This window comes from Mangifera indica, chromosome 11 (genome assembly GCF_011075055.1).
Source record: "Mangifera indica cultivar Alphonso chromosome 11, CATAS_Mindica_2.1, whole genome shotgun sequence".
NCBI classification, from domain to species: domain Eukaryota; kingdom Viridiplantae; phylum Streptophyta; class Magnoliopsida; order Sapindales; family Anacardiaceae; genus Mangifera; species Mangifera indica.
The window spans coordinates 16747404-16773967 of record NC_058147.1 but is presented as its reverse complement, the minus strand read 5'-3'; the positions used below and the strand labels follow the sequence as shown (position 1 = coordinate 16773967).

At 32.3% G+C, this 26564-nt stretch overlaps 2 protein-coding genes across 2 annotated transcripts; one reads left to right on the top strand and one right to left on the bottom strand.

Moving 5' to 3' along the window:
* The first annotated feature begins 11633 nt into the window (after window positions 1-11633).
* Window positions 11634-13877, top strand: LOC123229203 (phospholipase A2-alpha). The gene is made up of 4 exons (XM_044654851.1): window positions 11634-11845; window positions 11928-11970; window positions 12033-12158; window positions 13614-13877. Exons 1-4 carry the CDS (start codon window positions 11738-11740, stop codon window positions 13787-13789), a joined length of 453 nt encoding a protein of 150 aa, XP_044510786.1. The 5' UTR covers window positions 11634-11737; the 3' UTR covers window positions 13790-13877.
* Window positions 13878-15418: 1541 nt separating this feature from the next.
* Window positions 15419-16841, bottom strand: LOC123228952. Its single transcript, XM_044654478.1, has 2 exons — window positions 16449-16841; window positions 15419-15789 (listed from the first exon to the last, which is right to left on the bottom strand). The coding sequence occupies exons 1-2, from the start codon at window positions 16682-16684 to the stop codon at window positions 15585-15587; spliced, it is 441 nt and encodes a 146-aa protein (XP_044510413.1). The 5' UTR covers window positions 16685-16841; the 3' UTR covers window positions 15419-15584.
* Window positions 16842-26564: the final 9723 nt, after the last annotated feature.

Genomic DNA, 26564 nt, shown 5'->3' with positions numbered 1-26564 from the left:
ATGCAAGTACCATTATTAGTCAAGCCAAGATCTTTATTTTTTTAATGAAGTCCAGCCATGCCAAGGAATGCTTCCAGCCATACACCTTTTTTAAATAATTCAAGTCGTCCTCATGTCATGCATAAGTCGCCATGCACTTGTTCAAGCTTTTGGATATGTTTTACTAAATAAAGAAATGGAGCAAGCCCCTCTAACAAGAATCTGTCGCCCGTGCTAAATACACTTAAAGCTATCTATTACAACTCTAATCGAAGATGTCTTCACTAAAAAATTTAGTTTTTTTTAAGGCAACTCAAATTCAATAAGACCCTACTCAGCTTCGTAACCTAGCTCTATAAATTCAACTTCATTAGAAAAGAGAAAGGTTAAACACATACACTCAAGAAAGAAAACTAAAATAGATTCTATATTTTTTTGTCTCTCTAAAACTCTCACTAAGTTTTCATTCTATTCTTTAAGAGTCCAAATGAACTCAACCTACATTTTTTAGCCTCAGAGAGGCATTTGATACTCATATCCCCTTGTAATAAAAAACGTGTCGTCATAATCCCAAAAAACTAATGTATTGGGTGTAATCTCAGACAAACTACATGTAAAATGTCTTTCAAGTGATAACAAAACTCTGAAAATTGCTTGGAGAAGTGGATATAAGAGACTTGTAAGATAAAACTTCAAACCACACCAAATTGAGCTTTTATAAACTTTACTCCTTAATACTTGTTTAGTGGTTTATTAAGGCTAGATTCGAACCAAGCTTATTCGAGCTCGAGCTTCAGCTAACATTCTTAAGCTTGAGTTTCAGCTACTCGGCAAATTTGCAAAATAAAAATTTTGATACAAAACGATGTCATTTTGACCAATATGTTTTAAAAAGACATCGTTTTAATAACGAGCTAGTTAAAAGCTTGAGTTTAAAACGAGCCAAGTTCAAGCTTAGCTTCCACGAGCTCGACAATCTTGAGCTCTGCTATATACAAACTGAGCCAAGTTCGAGCTCAAAAGAGCTTGAGCTCGGCTTGGCTCAATCCAGCCCTAGTGATTATTGATTATTGATTACTTGCCTTAACTGTCTACTTGCTTTATATTTATTATACTTATTTCTGTTTACTTTGTAATTATTGTACTCATATACTCTATTACAAATAGCTCTGTGCAAAAATTATGTTTATTGAAATTTTCTTTTAAGAACCTATTTTTCCCCCCTTTAGGTTCATTTTAGCTATTTAAAATAGTTTATCAATCCCTAATAGTTCAATCACCCTTCAATTGTGTCCAGTGAAGAGTGTTTTAGCAATCTTACCTACTAGACATGATTTGTATTCATCATATGACTAGAAGTCAAATGATTGCAAGATTCTTTATTCAAGAAATGTTGTTATACATTTAAGCCCTATGTGGCTTATCCTACAATGCCATAAATGTGTGGTATTCAGATCATTCGATTTTAATCATTTATTATTTTGTACATTGAGAATTTCATTATCCAGTTTTATAATATATAAAAGATTATGCAATTTAGTTGTTTCATAGAGAATATTATTTAAGTTGATAGTTATAATACCACCAACAATTGAAAATAAATATTCCTCTTTGTCTAAAATAGACATAGAAACTAAGTTTCTACATATAGATGGAACATTTTCTTAATTCTAAAACCAGCTCAGTGGATAACCCAAGATAATAAATCCCTACTGCTAATGCAGCAACACGTGCTCTATTTTCAACATATAGGTCAACTTTTTATTTGCTGAGCAATCTACTCTACTATAGTCCCTGCATATCAGAACAAAGATGACAACTGCACCCTGTGTCTATAACCTAGGATAAACAAAGAGAATAATTTATCTCAATGACAAACATATTTATAGTAGAGGTTTTAGTTGTCTTCTTCTTTTTGTTCTTTAGATATGCCTTGTAATGTCTTATCTAATGACCTGTCTTGCCACAATAGAAGTAGACAACCTTTTCCTTCCCTACATCACCTGTAGGTAGAGTAGTAGTATCAGGTTGTTTCTTTACTTTAAGCTTAACCTTAGCCTTAGCCTTATCTTTACCCTTAGCCTTGATTTTTAATGCTTGGGCTTTAACCACAAGTAGATTAATCAAAATTACCTTTCAAGCTCCTTGTTCAACTTGTCTAAGCATATACAACAACTTTTTAAGAGTTTTCTCCTTTTCATTCAGGTTAAAATTTATAATGAAATTAGGTCAAGATTTAGGGAGGGATTTCAACACTAGGTTAATGGCAAGCTCATTGTCCATGATAAAGCTTATGCTTACCAACACATTTAACCACATGAGGGCTAACTTGTCCTTCCTTAGAGAGTTTGCAATCAAACAACACACTTGACACCTCTTATCATCTAGCCCTTATACAAGTGTCATATAATTCTTGAAGGTGTGCAAGTGTGGATTGCGTATCCATTTCCTCATGTTGTTTCAGAAGCTCAAGTGATATGGAAGTCAATATGAGGCACTGGACTTCCAAAGAATCATTAAGATTCTTATTAAAAGTATCCTTTTGCTCTTAGGTGGCATAAAGACCAAGCTCAAAGGTGTTATTTGCAAAATAAACCCTATACATACATTCTACAGTGTAAAAATAAAATGTGTCAATACATAACCATAACTAGTGTCATGTCTTTCAAGCTAAGAGGAGTTTAACTAGTCAACTTAAGTGAATTTTCATCTTCAGGTTTTTGTGCTTGTCCTTTCAAAATCTAGTCTTTAATTATTACATGTTTTGTTTTCTCGTTACAGATTTCTAAGGAAAATAAAGCAACCTAATCTAAAGAAGATAAAGGATAATAACAAGGCGCACAAACCATATTTAAGAATTACATCCCAAAAATGAAATTAAAAAAAAATAAAAACATCAACAAGGTTCATTGGTTATGTAATGAGCATTTTCCATATATACATCCATACATATACATACCAATTAAAATTAAATTTTAATTATTATTATACTAAGTGTTAAATTACATTTTAAGCCCTCAAATTTTGTAAAATTGTAATTCAACCCTAAAGCTCAAGAAAATCTCAATGTAGTTCAAATTCAACAAAACAAGAATAAACTGAGATATTCTAATTTGTTAGGTATGCAGGTTTGGTGTCTAGTCGTGCTTCTAAAATTCCCTAAAATTTCATAATGATGCATGGCTAAAAGCACAGGAAAAGACATTGGGCACGACAAAGAGGTGACTAAGGTATATGGTTGGCACCTCTGTGGAGGTCATGACTCCAACACATGGTTCCAAGGGGTGTTCACCTGACACCTACCATGTATGGTTTGATTCCAATCGTGCATGACAGGTTTTTCCAGAATCAGTTTTCTAGATTTTTTCCAATGACAAAAAATCTAGAAAACTTTTCAATTTTTGGCAAACCTATCACCAGATGAGAGAATACGACATGTAAACTGCACTCACATTGGTGGCTACCCTCAAATCATGCAAGCAACACAACTTGAAGGCGATTTCATGCAAACACAAAACCTATGGCATTCAACAAAGATTAACTTGCATATATCAACAAAAAAAAAAATAAAGAAATAAAAAAATAAAGAATCATCACTCAATAATTTAACACAGTTTATGTTGTACATGATATTTAACAAATCGTGTAATAACACAACTACAAATCATCTTTACCAATTTTATGCCCAGTTTGATTAATCAAATTACATGCAACTAAAACATAAAATTAATCAAAACAATATAGATATAATTTTCATGAAAATTATGTTAAACATTGTCTTTGATACCACTATAGGATTTTTAGGGCATCGACAACCAATAACATAGTGGAATTTAAAAGTTTTAAAATCAAACAATCTTGAAAACCCCAACCAGGATACCCGTTTCAAATATAAAATTCATAAGCATATAAAATGCTCATAAGGTGTTTTAGATTTATACTTGTGTTGACAGCTTCTTCAACCTTCACATGGCTAGAGAAAGTATGTTATCTAACATTCACGAGGAAACACCTTGGTATCTATGTGAAGCACGAACATGAAAGTAGAAATCCAATCAAAAAGACTATTGGGGCTCTTGATTGGAACTACTACTCATGGTAAAAGGAGAGAGTACATAACCAGTGGCTAAGGTTTATGTGCGATTTGTATATGCTTATTAAATTTACACACAAAAAAAATGTCTTATATATATGTATAGGTATCCAAGCACAACTAAAATTCCAAGCATGCACGACACCTTCAACACACAGATGCATGTCTGACATGAAATATTGTCCAGTCAATATTCATCAGACTATTTGCATGGTCAACATCACTTGTTTATGTGTCACTTGTCAAGCCTCTAAAAAAGTCCACCAAACCAAGCAAAAAAGCTCTTGGCCAAAACTTGAGAAAAATAGAAGAGAAATGCTTTTTAGTGAGATAAAGAGTTTTAGTTCAAATGAATGTGTTAAAGGCTAAAATAAACTAAACTCATATTTATATAAAGTGGGTTTAGTTAACAATTAACTAACTCTTGCAGGACTCTTTTAAATTCTTAATTTAAACAATGATCATGCACACACACACACACACATATATATATATACCATGCATATACATTAGCCACACTAGATTTATTTCATAATCACCTTAAATCTTAAAATGTTATTTTACACCCATATAACAATTTATATGATTTAATCTTTATTACCCTTTGAAAGTTGTTAGCCAATCCTAAATAATTAATCCCCACTTTTCTAAATGTTTGATTTATTAGTGTGACCCTTTAGGTTCATCGTAGCATAGTTGTAAACCCTTTTTTTGGACAATCCAAAAAACATATTCAAAAACTCAATGACTATAGTAAACATCTAGCAATGTGTCATAGCTTTTAAACCAGGATGAAAATATACTCCATTGAACCTAATTTCACAATTGTACATTTCTTTTAGGTAAGATCCTTCCATTGTCTAATCTTGATCGAGTTTAGGCTGATGGTACATCAAAGCCCTATACTCAAAACTTTATCAATAATCGATCACTATATTCAAAACATGTCATCACGAACAACCTTCATAAGACTTACATTTATTCTAGCCAGAGATTTTGGTTTCTAATATTAATTGAAATTCGTTCAAGAGCTCAAAACTGGATTATTCCTGAGTCAGCTGATATCATCTTAATCATCATTTGTCTATGCATACAACCACAACATATGACCAACATGGTCTTTCATACAAAGCATGACTAGCCTCATATTTGTACAACAAATGAATAATATACATCCGTATCAGATCTGACCATGGTATCTCATATCAAAAGAGTACTTCGGACACTAGTACAATTATAAAATAAGTCATTGACTACGTTACAATGACTATGTGACTTATAGTTATTGGTCACATTCAAAAAATAGTTCACTAACTGTTAATCCGTACTAATGCCCTAATGGCATGATCATTATTGTCACTTGCACTAATATCGTCTCATGATATTTAATAGAGCTATTCAGTATGCCTACTATGTAATATTATTGTCTAACTTATATCACGTCTATAAAGAACGATTCGATAATTTAGTTTTACATACTAAGTGAATTATCTTGATAGTTCACATATGAATTTTATATTAATGCAAATAAAGGAAGCAGTTTACATATATGAACAAAAAAATGATTTCTTTTATTGATAAATTATTACACATACACATATATAAAAAAGATAAAATACCCTAAAACTGATAACATGAATAGTTCCTAAGGTATACACAATATTATACCCTCAATTGGTATAATAATGTACAAATTTGCCAGTATATATGAGGTTGATTTGCTCTTGATTCACTCACCGGCTATAAAACAATTTATCTCTTTGAGGAGAAAAAAAAAACAATAATAGATATTGCATTGCTATTGAAACTTTTAATTTTTTGGTTGCTTAATTGGCAATCAAGAATGATTGTTCGAATAATTAGTTTTTTATTTGATGATTCACAAAATCCTCAAGATAAAGATTCTAATGTAATGCCTTGATCTACAAATAAATATTCTCCATGGAATGTTTCTACAAACCTATTACAATTTTTCAGAAGAATTTTTATTGATTTATATTAGGTTTTCATGATAAACAAGCTAAATATGTATATATATCCTAATAAAACTATAAAACAAAATAAAACATAGAAAACCTAATTAAAGAAGACAAAACAAATATAACAAGCTAAATTATATTAGGGATAAAAGTGATAGTTGATCAAGCCATGTTATGTTAGGCTGAAAATGCAAGGTTGATATGTCATGGATCATGTCGTGTTATGATCCATAAAAATATGAGTCTTGATGGGTTGGGTTAGCCCACGAAACCTTAAGACCCATGCATAATGTATTGTCTTTGTGGGTATTTTTGTAAATCAACCTATAAAATTTTAATTTATAATTTATAATTTTTTTAATTTTTATAGATGGTATTGATGCATACATCTTCCTCAAGTCACCATGCCACCCAAAAAGCTTAGATGAATAAAGTTCCAACAACATACAATCCCAAGGATGCAATACCTGCTCAATTTTGGTCCAAATCCACCTTTGGGTATAACCTTCGAAGTGGACTTAAGACTTACTTATATAATTGCTCTAATTGATCAAAAAGTGCAACTTTGAAGTCAACTATTGGCCCAAACGTCCAAGACTCCTTTTGAAACCCAAAGAGCTCAAAGTATACCTTTAGTTGGTTTTGAACTAGAAGAGAAGATGATTTTCTTAGTTAGGAAACAAGTTTCCTACATTTAAGGAAAAAGTGTACTATTTTGTCTTGTTTTTATTAAATTGGGTATAAGTTTAGTTTATGATGGATGGCTTAGCATACATTAGGGATTTTAATTGATTTTATATTAATTTTATTAACCAAAGTGTATCATTGTCATCCATGCCTCCTATAAAAAGGGGTGAGTCTTTATTTGTAATTGGTTGGTTTTTGCATTTTGAATGAAAATTTGAAGAAAGCTTTGTTGGTTGCTATCTCATTTCCTTTATCCAATCATTCTTGGTGAAAAATTGATAGTGTAAGACCCTAAGGTTGGTGGAATTTCCTTTATTCCTTGGTTACATTATATGTTTCCTTAGAAATCTAAATTAGAGTGTGTATGTGTGTTAATTTTGCTTATGGCAAAGAGTTGTAGCATAATTACCATTTCTGCCACTACATTCTATTTGTAATTTGATTGCCTTATTCTATACCAATTGTGTACATCCATAGCTTAAAAGAAAGCTCATTGTGTTGTGATTATGTTGAAATAAATTCGGTTGGATTTAGAGTTGATTTGGTTGGTTAAATTGCAAGAAAAAAAAATTGCACATACCAAATGAACAGTAAAAACAGTTTTTGATTTTTTTGGGTTGATTATTGCATGTTTGGATAAATATACACCATTTGGTATTCGAGCCTAGGCTATTTTTGTGATTTTTTGACTATAATCTTCTTCTCGAAGCTACTGTTCATGGTCAGAATTTACTGTTTACCATAAAGTTATGATTCATAGAACTTTAATTTGCCTAAAACACAAACCTTTCTTAACCTAAACACTTACCAATACTCACCCTAACCCTCAAACACCTATAACCATTTGCCATTAACAAAAATGCCCCATAAAAGAACTTCATCCTCATCCTCCTCACCCCCTCATCCTTGGGAATTTGCACACATGACACTAAAAAAAGAGGTCAAAGGAGAACTTAAGGCCATTAGAGACCAAATGAATTAAATGATGCAAATGATGAGAGACTTGACCCTCACTTAAAGCCAGACACCCTTATCACAACCCCAAACTTCAATACAAAGCTAAATACCCCCTCCTCCACCTTGCCATCCTCATTCTAGACATAATAGGGAGGAATTGATGCTTTATGGTTATTCAAGTGAAGAAGAACAAGACAGGGCACCTAGGAGAAATAAGGATAACAATAAGGGATTGAAAATTGAAATTCTGAAATTTGAGGGTAGTATGGATCCAAATGACTTTATTGATTGGTTGTATGCCATAGAAAGGGTTTTTGAGTACAAAGACTATTCAGATGAGAAAAAGTCCAAAATACCCACCCTAAAATTTAAAGACTATGCTTCTTTGTGGTGGGAAAATTTTAAAAAACAAAGAGAAAGGGATGGTAAAGAGAAAGTTAGATCTTGGGAGAAACTTAAGAAGCTTATGAAACGGAGATTTTTTCCCAACAATCATAAACAAGACCTTTACCTCAAATTACACACTTTCAAGCAAGGAAGTGATAGTGTTGAACATTATATCAGGGAATTTGAGAAGCTATTGATGAGTAGTGAGCTGTCGAAAGTAAAAGAGCAAACCATTGCAAGATTTATTAGAGGATTGAATCAAGACATTGCTCATATGGTGGAGTTGCAACCATATTGCACTTTTGAAGATGTGTGTAAGTTAGCTATTAAAATGGAGAAGCAAAAGAAGGCTATAAAGCCCATGGTTTCCAAGTCATTCTCTAAAGGGATATTATTTAACAAAAGCACATCTTTTACCAAGGGAACTACCTTCCATAGAGGTTCCCCATTCTACACAAATGTTGCTAGTTCTTCTTTCAAGGATAAAGACAAGGAAAAAGAGGTAGAACTAACTAAGGACAAGTCTCATATGGTGAAGACCAACCTCTCCAACAAAAAGTGCTTTAAATGCCAAGGCTATGGACACTTCCAAGATGAATGCCCTAATAGGAGAGTTTTATCTTTGATGAAGATACAAACTATTGAGGAGTCCCTTTAAGAAAAAGAAGAAAGTGAAGTTTCTAGCCATGAAAGTGATGAAACCAACAAGGAAGAAGAAGAAATTCTACAAGGAGCTGATGAAGGAGAGTTATTAGTCATTAGAAGGGTTTTGCATGTTAAGCCCCTTCCTCATGAAGAGCAAAGACTCCAAATTTTTCAATCAAGGTGCACTATTAAAGGTAAAGTGTGTTATTTAATTATTGATAGTGGGAGTTGTGCAAATATGGCCTCATCCACCTTAGTAGACAAACTTGGATTATTAACCATGCCACATTCTCAACCATACAAACTACAATGGCTGAGTAATGGAACCAGCCTACAAGTTGTAAGATAAGTGCTTATTTCCTTCTCTATTGGCAAGCATTATAATGATTGGATTTTATGTGATGTGATTCCTATGGATGCTTGTCACTTGTTATTGTGAAGGCCTTGGCAATTTGATAGGGAAGTGAAACATGATGGCAAGAAGAACACTTACTCCTTTAAATTCAATGACAAGACTATCTCTTTAACTCATTTTAGTCCACAACAAGTTCATAAAGCTATTAAGGGAAAAGAAGTCAAGAAAGAGAGCTTGTTTATGAATGGTCAGCAAGTGGAGAGTAGTCATCTTGAGGATTTAAGGGCAAATCCTTCTCAACCCAGAGAGGATGATGCATACACGAGCCCTTCTCCATTTTTTAGCCCCATATCTTCCTCAAGTCACCATGCCACCCAAGAAGCTAAGATGAATAAATTTCTAGCAACATACAAGCCCAAGGATGTAATACCTCCTCAATTTTGGTCCAAATCTACCTTTGGGTATAGCCTCCTAAAGTGGACTTAAGACCCACTTTATAATTGCTCCAATTGATTCAAAAGTATAACTTTTGAAGTCCACTATTGGCCCAAACGTCCAAGACTCCTTTTGAAGCCCAAAGAACTCAAAGTATGCCTTTAGTTGGTTTTGAACTAGAAGAAAAGATGATTGCCTTAGTTAGGAAACAAGTTTCCTACATTTAAGAAAAAGGTGTACTATTTTGTCTTGTATTCATTAAATTGGGTATGGGTTTAGTTTGTGATGGATGGCTTAGCATACATTAGGGATTTTAGTTGATTTTATATTTATTTATTTTTATTAAAGTGTATCATTGTCATCTATGTCTCCTATAAAAAGGGGTGAGCCTTCATTTGTAATTGGTTGGTTTTTGCATTTTGAATGAAAATTTGAAGAAAACTTTGTTGACTTTTATCTCATTTTCTTTATCCAATCATTCTTGGTGGAAGATTGATGGTGGAAGACCGCAAGGTTGGTGAAACTTTCCTTTATGTCTTGGTTACATTCGATGTTTTCTTAGAAATTCAAATTAGAGTCTGTATGTGTGTTAATTTTGCTTATGGCGAAAAGTTATAGCATAATTACCTTTTCTGCCACTATATTCTACTTGTAATTTGATTATCTTATTCTATACCAATTGTGTACGTCCATAACTTGAAAGAAAGCTCATTGTGTTGTAATTATGATGAAATGAATTTGGTTAGATTTAGAGTTGATTTGGTTAGTTAAATTGCAAAAATAAGAAAATTGCACATACTAAATAAATAGTAAAAACAATTTTTAATTTTTTGGGTTGATTGTTGCATGTTTGGATAAATATGCACCAAGTATTATTCACAAATTCTATCAAGCTATATGCTAGTCTAACATAACCCATTAACACCTCTAATCGAACATTTATATGACACATTATCATTTAAAGTATAATCTAAATGAAAATGAAAGTATTATGTTTTGAGTTAAATTAAATTCCTAAATAATTAGATGTCAACCCTTTTCAAAAAATCAAAAATGACAACCAATAATACCGGCCAATTAATCATGATGCAATCGAAATTTGAAATAATATGTGATAGGGGCGTTTGCTTTGCTTTGTTTAAAAAAAAAAAGCCAAAACCAGAAGAGTCCTTACAAATTTCTCTATCTTCTTACCATACATAATCACTAACATGTAGCAGGATCTATTCGTTTCTCCATAGCATAAAATATTATTTTTAAATATAAATGAATTCAAATCAAATCAAATTTTATTAGATATTTCAACTAAGCATGTTATATTTTTATAAAATTTTTTACTTTTTAAAATTTATTAAATCGAAGAATTGTATCTAAATTTAATTGATATCCCATTAATAATTAGATATTTTGATCGAAAACACTATTGCTTTATAGAAAAAGTTGGTCTCAATTGTCGAAAACCTCTCCATCAGACTGATACAAAATGATCACTTTCAATTCAAGAACTTGTAATTCAATCCAAATCCCATGACAATTTCATATTTTAATCATGTTTTAAAGAGTTTGTTCACGAGATGACCCCTACAACTACCCAAATTGTTTTTTTTTTTTTTCTCAAATTATAATAATAAGAAAAATTACAAGTTGGTGAAGAATAGGTTGGTGACAGATTCAAGTTACCTTGGGTTGCTTTAAACATAAGATAGTAACTAGCATATATTTGAATTCAAACCCATCCAAACTAATAAAAAAATGTTTCCAAAGGGTTAATAATTAGATAAGTAATGCTACTAATGAGATATATAGTATTATTAGAGTAATAAAATTATGTATACTTATTTTTAATATATAAATAAATATACATTTGATATATATTATTAAGTAATATAATTATTTTATATTAAAAAATAAAATTTAATTATAAAATAATATATTATATATACACTCAAAAATAAATACATATAATATTATTCTTATTAAAGAAATATTTGATCTGAACACCAAACCAGACTTGTAGCTTCGGATCCACCCAACCTAGTAATTATGAGAAGTGAATATGACAAATACAAGACTACAAAAACATATCACGAGTCACTAGAAAACAAATCCAGCCTCATGCAATTAGCTCTTTCCTCTATAAAATCCTCAGCTTTCAATCAAGACCAACCGATCCATCTCCCTTTGATTTTTAATTATATATTCTTATAATTTTGAGCAACAATGTTTGGTCTTCTTCTCTTCATTGCTGCTGGTTTCTTGAGCCTTTCTTCTGCTCCTGTTGTTGGCCTTAACATAGGTGTTGAAGGCATAGATGCAACAGTGTCTGTGGTAAGATTTTAATTAATTAAAGTTAGATTCTTCATCTCTATCAGCAACAAGGTTAAGGTGATAGAGATGACTTAATTTGCAGAGTAAAGACTGCAGCCGAAAATGCGAATCGGAGTTCTGTTCAGGTATAATAAATTAATATATTTGATGGAGATGGAGACGGAGACTGATTTTGTTTTAATTGCAGTGCCTCCATTTCTGAGATATGGCAAGTATTGTGGGATTTTATACAGTGGATGCCCTGGAGAAAAACCCTGTGATGGTCTGGATGCTTGTTGTATGAAACATGACGCTTGTGTTCAAGCTCACAACAGTAAGCAAGTTTACTTTGGTTTTCATAATCTTAAGTGGATGCTTCTTGTATAATCAAACAATTAATGCTCTACATCTCTTCTTCCAATCAAATTAATAATAACATGTCAGTGTCGGTGGTCCTCTAGTTCATATATGGGCATCTACGACCCCACCCTTACATCAAACAAACATGCTACATTAATCACATTCACACCATTTTCCCTTGTTTTTCAATTCCTTCTTCCAACATTGTCGTGAATCAAAATTGAAATGGCAGCCGTTGACATGCCTCACCACAAAATCCACTTTGCAAATGAAGTCAGTCTCTACCAGACTTTCCAACGGTTTAATTCTTATTTGTGCCATAGGTATGTACGAGCATACAAATAATATGCACGGTCATACATAGCTTCACTTGATCAAGCCTTCAAAAATTCCAAAATTGTGAACACTTCACATGTACAAAAATATGTATGCCTAAAATTTTGCTTTTGTACAAGTGTGCATACACTCTACATAGCCGTGCATTGACCTTGCTTTGACTTCAACTTTAATGACCAACTTCATCATGTACAGGGAAATTTAGTCGTGACTCCTTATAGGACTTGTGCATAGGTGTGCATGTTACAAATGCATAGGCGTGTATGGAAGTTCAACTTTGCCGATGCACAATTAAACTTGCACAAAATGCTTTGCTAGTGACCCTTCAATATGTCTATGCATGGGTGTGCATGAAACTTTGACTAAAATTTGTGTTGACCTTGGCTTGAAATGTACAAGGGCTTGTGCATAGGAAGCCTTTTCCCATGAATGGCCTGAAATAAGCTATGCCTAGGCAGGCGTTAATTGTGCATCGCTTGTCTAATGTAATCTATAATTCTAGAGTCATGAACGACGACATGTATAGTATTGTTCATCTGCATATATGACTAGATTTTGAACTATACATAGACGTGCATGCATGTGTTTTACACCTACAATTTTTCACAAGTTGTCTATCTAGTCATAATATAACTCATGTCTTTGACAAAATTAGTTGGTTTTTATTATCATTATAGGGTCCTACATACATAATATTAATAAACTCCTAAAAAATTAAAAATTTGTATTTACAACACTAAAAACCTACATTTACCTTGCTAAACTTCTATATCATAGTGTGACAGAAAATTATTTGACACCCTAAACTTTCAAAATTCACAAGTATAACCTAAATAGAACTTTGAATATGGAATGATAATTAATAAATTTATAAGTTACGAATTTTAACTGTAATTTCCCAAATCGAGCTTAAGTCAACAATTTCTATCTTAAACTCAAGCCTTACATAAATTGAATCGAGCCAAGCTTGAACCATAACACTTGATAACAAGCCTAGTTTGAGATTTTAAAATGTGGTTTTAAATAAGATGACATTTATTTCTTTTCTTCTTAAATATTAAATCGGTTTGAGATTAAAGTGTTGTAAATGCAGACGATTATCTGAGCCAAGAGTGCAGCCAAAACTTGTTAAATTGCATGACAAATTTCAAGAAAATAGGAGGCCAAACATTCAAGGGAAACACATGTCAAGTTGATGAAGTTATTCAAGTTATTTCTGTAGCCATGGAAGCTGCCTTGCTTGCTGGAAGAGTTCTTCATAAACCATAATCTTTCTTATCTTAACCACTTTGATTATTATTGTTTTGGCAAAATGAATGCAGATGATTGAATGAAAATGAAAGCTAGCTAATTTATACATTACTTGCAAAAAAATTAATTCATTGCATCCTATTTTGACAATGACATGCACATGGACACTATCAACTGATTTCGTAAAATTAGGTGAAATGTACAATTGTTAATCAATTCAAACTAATCCAACCAACTTAGCTCAAAAAAAGTCAAACTCGAGCTGGAGCTCCATCTCAACAACTTGGCTCAAATTTACTGGAAAAAGAATGGTTGAATTATTATATGCATAAAAGGATCCTTGAAAGACTAGAACAAAACGTTCCACCTTTGGCTAGATACATATATTTGCTCAAGGAATCCGGGTGATGTTGATCCAAATGAGAAGATTTGTTACCGAGAAAGATGAAGATGGATAGATTCAAATACAAGAGAGTTAAAAGAATAATCTTTCCTGAAGTACCACACAAATCTCTCCAACTATAAGACTAACCGTAATGAATGTACAGAAATAACATCTTTTGCCTACTTCTCTGCCCCGAATTTCAAGCTACATCAAGAAAACTTAACTATAACTTTGACCCAGATACAAAACCTGGAGGATACCGATTTTAACATGCAATTGTTGATGTCTTTTCTGAGGTTTCAAACAAATGTTTTCATCAATCAAGAGCAAAGCAACTATTGTCTGCAAGACACAAATATGTTATACACAGCTTAGCTTGCTCACAAGACAAGCTCTTAGTTGTGAAGCTAGCTAAATAAAAAGAAGAGAAAATCTGTTAGGACTTGGAATGGGGATGGACAGTTATGAAGTGAGTAAGCATAAAAGAAACATTGGATAAGGAGAGGGGGGAGAAAAAATTGAGTTTTGTTTGGCCAGTTTTTGGCTGATTAAGGGACAGTGTCTAGCCTCTTGAAAGCTAGACAAATTAGGAAGTGTTCTGGCCTCAAGAATAATCAGAAGTGGAGAGCACCAATTTCTTGAATTGACAAAATTATCTATTTGAGAATATATACAATACAGTGGAGTGTTATTCTATTTTGGGTGTTGTTCTGTTTGCCTCTTGAAAATCATGTTTGTGTATGCTGGCTATGTGAATTGGTTGGAGGTGAATTAAGCAGGTTCCTAACAATATCTCAGATGTTTTGGGCTACAAAATCACTCAGAAATTGAAGCAAACTAAAACTGGGGTGACTGTGAGGAAGTTCAGATGAGAAACTGATGTTAGACATTTGATATAGATTAATGAATATACTGCCTCTAAATGAAACACCAAAAACGGCACATGTCCAACTAAAATATAACAGTTCTAGGCGCTATATCATCTGTCACAACACAATTACTGAGTTGACACACATAAATGAGGCTAACAGGAGCCGTTGTTATTGTTGAAACAATATATTTAAATCAAACAGATTTTTTGATTGAAAAGTCATGGTCAGTTTAATTTAAACACTGAACTCCAATCTGAATATTCTACGCTCTACCATACCTTTGTTTTGGTTTTGACACTGTGCAACCATCACTTTCTAAGCTTTTTCAATTAATTTCGAAATTAGTCTAGTATCGCTATATGCATACAAAAGCAGAGAGAGGTAGCAGGATAGAGCAATATACTTGATCACATTGGAATCTCATTCCAAAACAAAGCTGTATAGCACAAGTACCAGACACATTCATTAACAGTAATTCTACTGGAAAGAGTAAACAAAGGCGTTGGTCCACACACATTTATTCATAATGAAAATAGAGGCAAAAGACATAAGATTATTACTCAAAGTTATAGTGCTTGTCCACAGCGACTGAAACATCCCAAGTGCAGCTCATTCCTTTTGGGAACACAACCAAGTCACCAGCGCCAATTTCTACAGCATCATTTGAGCCATCAGGGTAAACCTTAACTTTTCCCTCCAGCAGATAGCAGGTCTCTTTTGCTGAGTAAGTCCAGGGAAATTTGCTTGGTGGACAACCCCATCTGCCCATTCACAATGGCATCAGTCAAACATAATCGCCATGAATCAACACAGTTGCATCAATATATGCATAAAAATTCTCACCAGCTACTAGTTAAAGAATCAATAAGAAAATGAGAATTATACATGAACAAACCCATATTATTATCAATCATTAGGAAGATGCAATACCGATACTCAATCACAATCAGCCTCTACCCCTTTCTCTCCTCAAAACCGAAAAGGCAACCCATCAAGCATGCAAAGATCAAACATTGGCAAGTCTTGAGCTCTAAAAGACAAGTGTTCAAGGCCAAATGAATTGAACAAAATTACAAGTCTGACTCTTCATTCAACAATTACCCATTGATCCAAGTAAGTCAAACTTATAAGAACAAAACATGAAAAATAAAATAGAGGCCAGACTAGAGTTGTGAAGACTGCATGAACTTACAAAGATCTCAACACAAGATAAATAACAGTACAAAAACTTCACGAATAAGATATAATGAAAGATCTTAAATTAAATAAACAAACACAAAGCCAAATACAAAAGTCAACAGGATTATATATGTCATCCCTTGTAAGTACTTTCTTCTGACATTAAGCACAGAAAGAAATCAGGAAAGTTAAAATCATTCACCAATTCAAGAAGAAATGTAAAGATAGGGGAGTGAGTTACTTGGGCCATTTTCTGACACCGAGCTCAGTGAGTTTGGACTCAGGAGGGTTCCTCTGAATCTTCACACCCAGCTTCTCAATAGTAGTAGACATAGCTTCCGCTCTCACCCTGAGTGTTCTCCTTGCTGATATTAAAGAGAAAGTCGAGTTGTGATTGAAATGTTTTTGAAGTTCAGAGGGTTGTTTTGAGGCTAACAAACTAGAGTTGGGAATTGCAGTTGCAGTTGCACATGCCATTGAAGGAGTTGTGGCTTTGTTGGAGAAGCAGATAATTTATTTATTTATTGTTTTATTTTATAATTACAAAGAAAAATTTTGTGGTGAACTGAAGCTTTAAAGTGTGTTTTCAATATAAAATCTTAATAAACAAATGAATATTAGCCTTTCAGTTTCACGCCTCATCTATTTCCCAACAATTCATTTATACTATGGAACTGAGGTTAATTTTCTTCATTGGGTAGGGCTACATTCCCTAAACTTGTACTAAATACCTCATATGGGCTAGACTAAACAATAACATTTAATTCAAAATCAATTCAAGATCAACAAAATGAAATTTAAACTTGACCAAAAATAATTTAACTTTAGATATCTACTAAGAAGTCGTTGAAAAGGTTTCTTGTCTAAAGGTTTGGTGAAAATATCTATTAGTTATTGTAAAGTAGAAATATGAGTCGTATGAATGAGTTGTCGAATTTTCTCGCGAATGATATGATAATCAATCACAATGTGATTAGTTTTTTGTGGAAAATAGTATTTGTATCAATGTGAAGTGTTGCCTTATTATCACAATGAAGGAAAGCTAGAGTGCATTGATAAATGCCTAAATCGTGCAACAAAGATTGAAGCCATAAAATTTCTCGATAGGCAGAAGCCATAGCTTGATATTTAGATTTAGTAGAAGAGGAAGAAATAGTATGATGTTTCTTGCTTTTCTAGGAGATAGGTAAGGAATTAAACAAAGAACAAAATCTTAGATGGAGCGATGAGAATTCGAGCAACTAACCCAATCTGCATCAATGAAAACTTGGATAGTGAAATCAAATGAAGATGAAAGAAGAATGCCTTGCCAAAGAATAGATTTCAAGCAACGTACCAATCTAAGGGCAACTTCCATATGAGGTTTGCAGGGCTAACTCAAAAACTAGCTTAGAACATGAACTGAATAAGCAATGTATGGCCTTGTAGTTGTCAAGTAGATGAGACTACCAACTAAATGTCTGTATTGAGAAGGGTCATGCAAGAGTTCACTTTTGTTGTAGACAATTTTATTGATTGTTCCATTAGAATATAGAGAGAATGCGCATCTAATAGCCCAGTGTTAGATAATAGTTCCAACATATATTTTCATTGTGACAAATAAATCCCTTGCTTGGAACGATCTACTTATAATCCCAAAAAGTATCGAAGATTACCAAGATCTTTAAAATGAAATCGTTCGTTTCTTCTTCATGGAAGCAATTCGAGTAGAATTATCTCCAATAACAATCATATGAGCCACATAAATAAGTATTGCTAAAAAACCATTTGAAGATGATTTAGTGAATAGAGAATAGTTTGAACAAAATCGAACAAAACCATCTAATAAAAAGGTAGAGGAAAATTTAGCAAACCATTGCCTTAACGCTTGTTTTAAGCCATACAAGGACTTGTTCAATTTGCAAAGTAAATGCTCACTCTTACCTTAGACACCTAGTGGAAATGACATGTAAATTTCTTTATCAAGGTTACTTTGGGGAAAGACATTATAAGCATCCAATTGATGTAAAGCCCAATTCTTCACAAAAGCAACAACTAGAAGGCATCTAACTATGGTCATTTTCGCCACAAGAGCAAAAGTTTCATGGAAATCTACTCCTTATTGTGAATAACCTTTGGCAACAAGTCATGCCTTATATTAATCAATAGAACCATCAAATTGGTATTTAATCTTGAAAACCCATTTGCAACCAATTGGTAATTTATGAGGAGGCAAATCAACAATGCTCCAAGTACTGTTTTTAGTTAAAGTCTGAAGTTTTGCATCAATGGCTACTCTCCAATTTGGATCTTTAATAGCTTAAGAGTAAGTTTTAGGTTCAACAACTTGGGTGACATTTGAAACAAATGAGGGATAACAAGAAGATAATTTATGGTAAGATAAAAAGAAATAGAAATAGGATACTGCGTACCTAATCACAAAGACAATGATGAAGGTGACTAAGTGTAAGCATTAAAACATTGATAATCCTTTAGATAAGTGGCTAGCACTTAATTCTTTATAGTCAAGTTGAGGAAACTCAATGACTATAGTAAACATCTAATAATGTCTCATAACCCCTAAACCACAATAAAGAAATACTTCATCGAACCTAAAATCTCCAATTGTACTTTTCATATAGGTAATATTCTTCCGTTGTCTAATCTAGATCGATTTTGGACTCATGGAGTCCTAATTTTGATTCTTTATCAAATACCGATTTAAATATTCGAAACATGTTATAATGAACATCTTTCGTATGATTTACATTATACTCTGCCCAGAGATTCAATTTCTAATATTTATCAGCAGATATTCAAAACCCAATACTTTTTGAGTCAACGGATCCCATCTTGACCATCATTCTTCTTCACATACAAATAACACATGATTAGTATGGTTTGTCTTACAAGATGTGGTTAATCCAATATATATTCACCATATGAATCATACGTATTTATATCAGATCTGATCATAACATCTCAGGTTAAAAGATTACTTTGTACACAATTACGATCTTACGATAAGTCATTGACTATGATTTAATGACTATGTGACTTATCATTATTGGTCAAGTTCAAAAAATAGTTCTCTAATTGTTACTCCATACTAATATCCTAATAACATGACCATTATCGTTATCTGCACTAATATCATCTCATGACATTCAACAGAGATATTCAATATGTCTACTGTGTGATATAATTGTTCAAGTTATATCAAGTCTATAAGGAACAATTTGATGATTGAGTTTGTATTAAGTGAGTCATTCAAACAGTTCATACACATACTTTATATTATTGCAAAATAAAGGAAACACTACTTCTTTATTAAAAAATTATTTAAAAAATTATATATAAGGTGAAATGCCCTTCATTGGTATGTGTATGTAGGCCATTTAATGAAATAGTGAGAGGTGATTTCCAATACTTCATTGCTTTTATTGGCGATTCAAGGTATAGGTATGTGTATTTAATGAAATAGAAATCTAAATCCTTTGAAAAGTTCAAGGAATTCAAAAATGAATTGGAGAAACAACTCGAAAAGAATATTAAGACCTTATTATTAGATCGTGAAGGTGAATATTTGAGTATGAAATTTCAAGATTATCTAAAGGAAAATGGTGTCACATCCTAAATGGCTCTTTCATGTACACCAAAACACAATCGTGTATTAGAAATGAGGAATCGTACTATATTGATATGGTATGGTCCATGATAAATTTTACAGGTCTACCAACATCATTATAAGGATAAGCATTATTTACTGTTACACATATTCTGAATAAAGCACCATCTAAGTTTATTCAGAAAACGCCATCTAAGATGTGGTATAACAAGTCTTCCAATATCAATTATCTAGAAATTGGGGAAGTCCAACTTATGTTAAATTAACTAAAGCTGATAAGCTAGATATCAAGTTTGAAAAGGGTTAGTTCGTAGGATATCCTAAAGATTGTTTAGGATATTAGATTTACTTTCTAAATGATCAAAGAATTTCAATTAGTAGAAATGCATACTTCTTGGGGAGAAAATTCTTACAAAAAGAAGGTATGGAAAGAAGAATAGCGCTCAAAGAAAAGTTCAAAGAGCTTTAGATCTAATAGGTTGAGCCTAGTCTGTCATCTCAGAAAGATCTCTATATTTGATGTACCAATTTCAATGTGATGGTCTTCTAGAGTATCAAAACCTCAAGACAAATATGAATTTCTTCATGAGTAGGAGTTTGAATCCTTCTTTATGAGAGAAATAGATCATGATGATGATTCTAGAAGTTATGAGGAAGTTATATTAGATACTGATTCAGGTAGATTACTGAAAGCAATAAATTCTGAAATAGAATCCATGTATGTTAATCAAGTTTGGACACTTGTTGATCCACTAAAAGGAATTGTTTTCATAGGCTATAAAAGGGTCTTCAATAGAAAGATTGACAAGGATGGACAGGTAGGTACCTATAAAACTAGAATGGTAGTAGAAAGGTATACTTAGAAATAAGGATTATGAGGAAACTATTTTACCCGTAGCTATGATTAAATCTATCCAGATAATGCTAGTCAATGTTGTATACCATAACTATGAAATTTCGCAAATAGATGTTAAGGCAACTGCCAAAAGATATAAGGTATACAAGTTGCATTGCTCTACTTATAGATTGAAACAAGCTTCAAGGAGTTGAAACAATCAAATCATTTGGTTTTATAAAAAATCTAGATAAACACTATGTCTAGAAATGGGTTGAGGATCATGCAATTACATTTCTTATATTGTATGTAAATGACATACTTTTGATGGATAATGATATTGGCATGATAAATAAGGTCAAGATCTGGTTATCCAAAACTTTCTCCTGAAAGATTTGGTAAAGGTTACATATGTCTGTAAAATTAGTATCTATAGAGATAGAACGAATAAGGTAATTAGATTATCTTATAAATTGTAAATAAAAAAATTGTTAAAGAAGTTCAACATGGCAAACTCAAAAAGAGGACTTTTGCCCTTTATTCATAGTCTTCATCTTTCTAAAGATATAAGTCCAAAGAACGATGAAAAGTAATAATGGATGCATAATGTGCCTTATGCTTCAGCTATAGGCAGACTCATGTATGTAATATTATGTACAAGACTTGATATAGCATATGTCATAATTTTTATAAATAGATATCAAACTAATCTTAACGAAAAACATTAGTTGACTATAAAATCAATCTTTAAGTACCTAAAAAGAATTAAGGAGCATATTTTGAGTTATGGATATTCAGGGATACTTAGACTCTAATTTCTACTCAGATATTGACGGTAGAAAGTCTACATCAAGGTTCATTTTCATATGTAATAGGGGTATGGGTAGTTTAAAGAGTTTCAAAAAATCAACCATAGCAAACTGCACTATAGAGGTTAAATATATTGCTTCTTCAGATACAACAAAATAGATTGCATGGGTGTGCAAGTTCATATATGAATTTTGTGTGGTATTAAATATGACTTATCTAATAACCATATTTTGTGACAATACTGGTGTGATTGCATAAGCAAAGGAACTGAGAGTGCATTATAAGTTCAAACATATTTAGTGAAAATATCATATTTTGAGAGAGTTTGTTGGAATTGTAAAGACAACAATACAACATACATCATTAGTAGAGAATGTTATTGATTTACTGACTAAGGAAACAACACTAAAAAAGTTAGACCATTATCTTGAAAAGATAGGTAAGAGATACAAAAGCAAATGACTCTAGTGCAAGTGAGAGTTTTCTTAGTGTATGCCACAGGAATCATTCGTGTTATCAGTTTCAAGGGCATTTTATCTTTTTTGTATATATATATATGTGTGTGTATGTGTGTATGGTAGGGAAGGGGTATACATGTGCAAGTTCATAGATGAATTTTGTGGTAATAAATATGGTTTATTTGATAACCATATGTGACAATACTAGTGCGATTACACAAGCAAATGAACTAAGGATACATCAAAAGTCCAAACATTTTTAGTGAAAATATTATATTTTGAGAAAGTTTATTGGAATTAGAGAGATAACAATACAAAAAACAACGTTAGCAGAGAATGTTATAACCCACTGACAAAGGCATCGACACTAAAACAATTGAACCATCATCTTGAGAAGATAGCTATAAGATATAAAAGCTGAATGCCTTTATTGAATATCATAAGATGATATTAGTGCAGGTGACAATGACGGTCATGTCATTAGGGCATCAGTATTGATCAACAGTTAGAAAACTGTTTTTTAAACATGACTAATAACACTAAGTCACATGGTTATTAAATTATAGTCAATAACTTATTATATGATTTTACTAGTTTATAAAGTAATCTTTTGACCTAAGATGTCATGGGTGGATCCAATATGGATGTTTGTGATTCATACGACGAATAAATACGGGGCTAACCATATGCTACACGAAAGGCCTTGTTGGTCATGTGTTATTTGTATGCGAAGACCAATAATGATCAAGACGGGATTCATTGACTTTAAAAATGTTGGGTTAAGGATATCTACTGGTTTGACCCAAATTTGAATTCTTAAACTAATATCAATAAATATTGAACACCAAAATCTCTAACCAAAGTATAATGTAAGTCTTACAAAGTGTGTTCTTGATGATATGTTCTAAATATATCAAATGATGATTCATAGAGCATTGAGATTAGGGTTTTGATGGACCATAAGCCTGAAATCGATTCAAGATTAGACAATGAAAGGATCCTACTTACACAAAACATATGATTGAGAAATTAAATTAGATAGAGTGTTTTTTCATCATGGTTAAGGGTTACAACACATTACGAGATATTTACCACAATTGTTGAGTATTCAGATGCATTTTTAAATCGTCCAAAAAAAGTCTCACAACTACGTTATAGTGAACCTAATGGGTCATACCGATAAATCAAACATTTTAGAGAGTGAGGATTAATTATCTTGGGTTAGCTAGCACTTTTTGAAGGGTAATAAACATTGCATTATATAAAGTGTTATATAAGTGTAAAATAATACTTTAAGAGTTAAGGTGTTTATGAGATAAAATTATAGTGGCTAAAGTATATGTATGATATACATACATGGGAATTTCTTAAATTAAGAATTTACAAGGGTCATGCAACAATTATGTTACTACTAACTAGGTGCAACAATTATGTTACTACTGATTAGGTCCACCAATATATAAAGCCAAAATTAGTTCAATTTTAAACATATGAACTTATTTTGGGCTAAAACACTTCTCTCGCTTCTTTCTCACTCTAAAATTTCATCAAAGAAAGAAAACGCTTGGTTTGGTGGACCTCTTTAGAGGCTTGATAAGTGTAAAACTCTTCTCTATCATCCTTCATCAAATAAACAAGATTGAAGTAGGTAATATTCTAACATTCTTTTTGCTTACTTGCATTATGTTTGATTCTTGCGTCTTTCTTTGCATGCGTGTCATTTTACCATGTTTTCTTATTCACATTCTTTCAGACTCCATAGGGTACCTAGGATTATAGTATTAGATAGAGACATGAGATTTGTTTCGGTATTCATGTAAAGCTTGTAAAGATCCATGGGTGCCAAATTACTTTTAGCACAACCTATCATCCTTAGAATGATGGGCAAACTGAGAGGGTAACTTAGGTGATTGTGGGTATGTTGATAGCATGTTGCATAGATCAGGTAGTGAATTAGATTGATGTCTTACCTTTAATGAAGTTCATGTATAATAATAATTATTAGGTAACTAGCTGGATGGCTTTGTATGAGACACTTTATAGGAGGAAATGTCGATTACCACTTCACTGGGATAAGATAGGTAAAACGGATGCTTTAAAGCAAGCTTTGGGACAAAAAGTGACCCAAACAATGATTAAAGATGTAAAATTAATCAGAGAGAGGATGAAATAGGCCTATGATCATCTAAAAAGTTATACGGATCAGAGGAGATGAGATCTAAAGTTTGATGTGGATGGTATGGTCTTTATGAAAGTAACCCCTTATCACCATGTTATAACATTTGGACATAAAGGTAAGCTAGCTCTTGAAATTATGTAGTGCATAGGTGAGGTTGCCTACTTGTTTGCATTGCCAACGAGCAAAGAGAGGATTCATAATATGTTCCATGTGTCATTGCTATGTAAGTATATCAATGACCTGAGCCATGCGTTAAAGACTAAGGATGTGCAATTGAAGTACAAATTGGTTTATGAGAAGCATTTAGTTTAGATTTCGAACTAACGGTTTAAATAGCTTAGAAACAAATAGATTTAATTGGTTAAAGTCCTCTTGAGGAATTATCGGGGTAGAGAAAGCCACTTGGGAGTTAAAACAAGACATGAAATAGAGATTCCCATAACTATTTGAGTGAATTTTGAGAATGAAATTCTTTTAAGGGGGGAGAAATGTAGCACCCACATATATACCCAAAGGTATTTTAGTCTTTTGACCTTGCGTAAAATTAATTATGCTTAATTATGAAAACATGTTGAAAAACCATAATGCAAGACTAAGTGGGGTTGTTACACACCTGTGTGTAACATGACATGACAAAGGGCAAAATGGTCTTTTTCTAAGAAATTTTCATAGTTTTAGCTAAGTCTAAAAGTCATGAATGACTGTGTATGAATAGTTCATACCCATGCATAATCAGTGCATTTGAATTTTTGGATAAGAAGTGATTTTGCAAGAATTTCAAAAACTGTCATGATGGTGTAATAACATACATGATTGTGTATGGCCAGTACAGCCCCGTGTATTGCTAATTACAATGAAAATATAAGCATGTTTTGATTTACATTCACATATAGTTTTTAGATAGTTAAAAGTTGTGAGTGAGAGCTAGAAGAAGATCTAGCTAAGAGGAAGCCATTAGAAGTTGTTTGAAGACATCCTTGCCACGTGAATACCTCTTTTACTGATAAGAAGTGAGATAAGTTGGATAACCCTTATTTTATTTTATGCTTGAATGATCTTGTGATGGTTAGTTTGCATGAATTGGAAACTATTGATTGTAATTATGTTTAATCAGTGACGTTCTTGTATTGATGATATACATACGTATACTTGTATTTATATTGAATTTAAGTGATTATTGTTCATATGGTGTTTGGACTTAGGAACATATTGTTTTGGGAAGAATTGATTATCAACATTGATTGGTAATTTATAATGTGTTATTTGTGTAGTGTTTCTAGGGTGTTGATAACCGATAACACAACGGAATTTAAAAACAAACAATCCTATAAAACCCTAACTAAGATACCTGTTTTAAACATAAAATTCATGGAACATGCAAAACCACTCATATAGTATTTTAGATTTTATACTTGCATTACTAGTTTCTTCAAACTTCATGCGACTTGAGAGAGAACATTATCCAACCCTTAGGCTTAGCAGTCTACACTTTTTATCTCAGTAAACTTTAATCCCAAGAATGTAAATTACTTCTCTTCAGTCTTTCATAGAGAAATACTTGGATAATCAAACCTTTATAAATTGTAAGTTCGGTATATCATTTTCAATAATAAAAATGCCATTGACATACAATACCAAAAATGCAATCACACTCCTACTAACTGTTTTATACACACATAGTTCATCTTTGTTTTTTATGAATCTGACTCATAAACAGCTTTATCAAAACAAATATTCCAATTTCTCGAAGCCTGTTTAAGTCCATAAATGGACTTTTCTAGCTTTCATACTTTATCTACCTTTCTAGCAAGAACAAAACCATTAGTTTGCATTATATAGACATCCTCTATAAGGTTACCATTCAGGAAGACAGTCTTAACTTCCATCTACAAGATTTCATAGTCATAGTATGCAGTTATAGCATGCATAACCCTAATAGACTTAAACATAGCAATTGGCAAAAAAGTTTCATCACTGTCAATGTCATACTTTTAAGTGAAACCTTTGACAACCAATTATGCTTTATAGGCATGCACGTTACCTTCCATGTTAATTTCCTTTTGAAAACCTATTTGTACCCTATGGGTTTTACTCTTTTATGTATATCCATCAGGGTCCATACTTGGTTCTAATATATAAAGTCTATTTCAAATTTTTTGGCATTAAACCATTTGTCAGAATCTGAACTCGAAATAACCTTATCATAAGTTTTTATGTTTGTCATCATGGATGACCAGTACATCACCGTATTGAGTCAAGAGAAAACCAAATCTTTCTAGCATATGACATATTTGTGTAGACTTATGTAGCTCTTATGTGTGCAAGGTTATTCCACCTATGGTAAAGGAACTTCCTCATCATAGTCAGCCAACTATGATGACTTGACTTTAGAAAGTCATAGGTAGATGGGTAAAACTCATCATCAACCTGATCATTTCTATCAAAATTTTTATTCCTTCATTTAGATA

Coding starts and splice junctions, on each gene's coding strand:
- LOC123228952 (XM_044654478.1), bottom strand. CDS start 16,684: ATGGCATGTGCAACTGCAACTGCAATTCCCAACTCTAGTTTGTTAGCC. Junction 15,790..16,448: donor GGTGTCAGAAAATGGCCCAA/GTAACTCACTCC, acceptor GTGAATGGGCAG/ATGGGGTTGTCCACCAAGCA.
- LOC123229203 (XM_044654851.1), top strand. CDS start 11,738: ATGTTTGGTCTTCTTCTCTTCATTGCTGCTGGTTTCTTGAGCCTTTCT. Junction 11,846..11,927: donor TAGATGCAACAGTGTCTGTG/GTAAGATTTTAA, acceptor CTTAATTTGCAG/AGTAAAGACTGCAGCCGAAA. Junction 11,971..12,032: donor CGAATCGGAGTTCTGTTCAG/GTATAATAAATT, acceptor TTTTAATTGCAG/TGCCTCCATTTCTGAGATAT.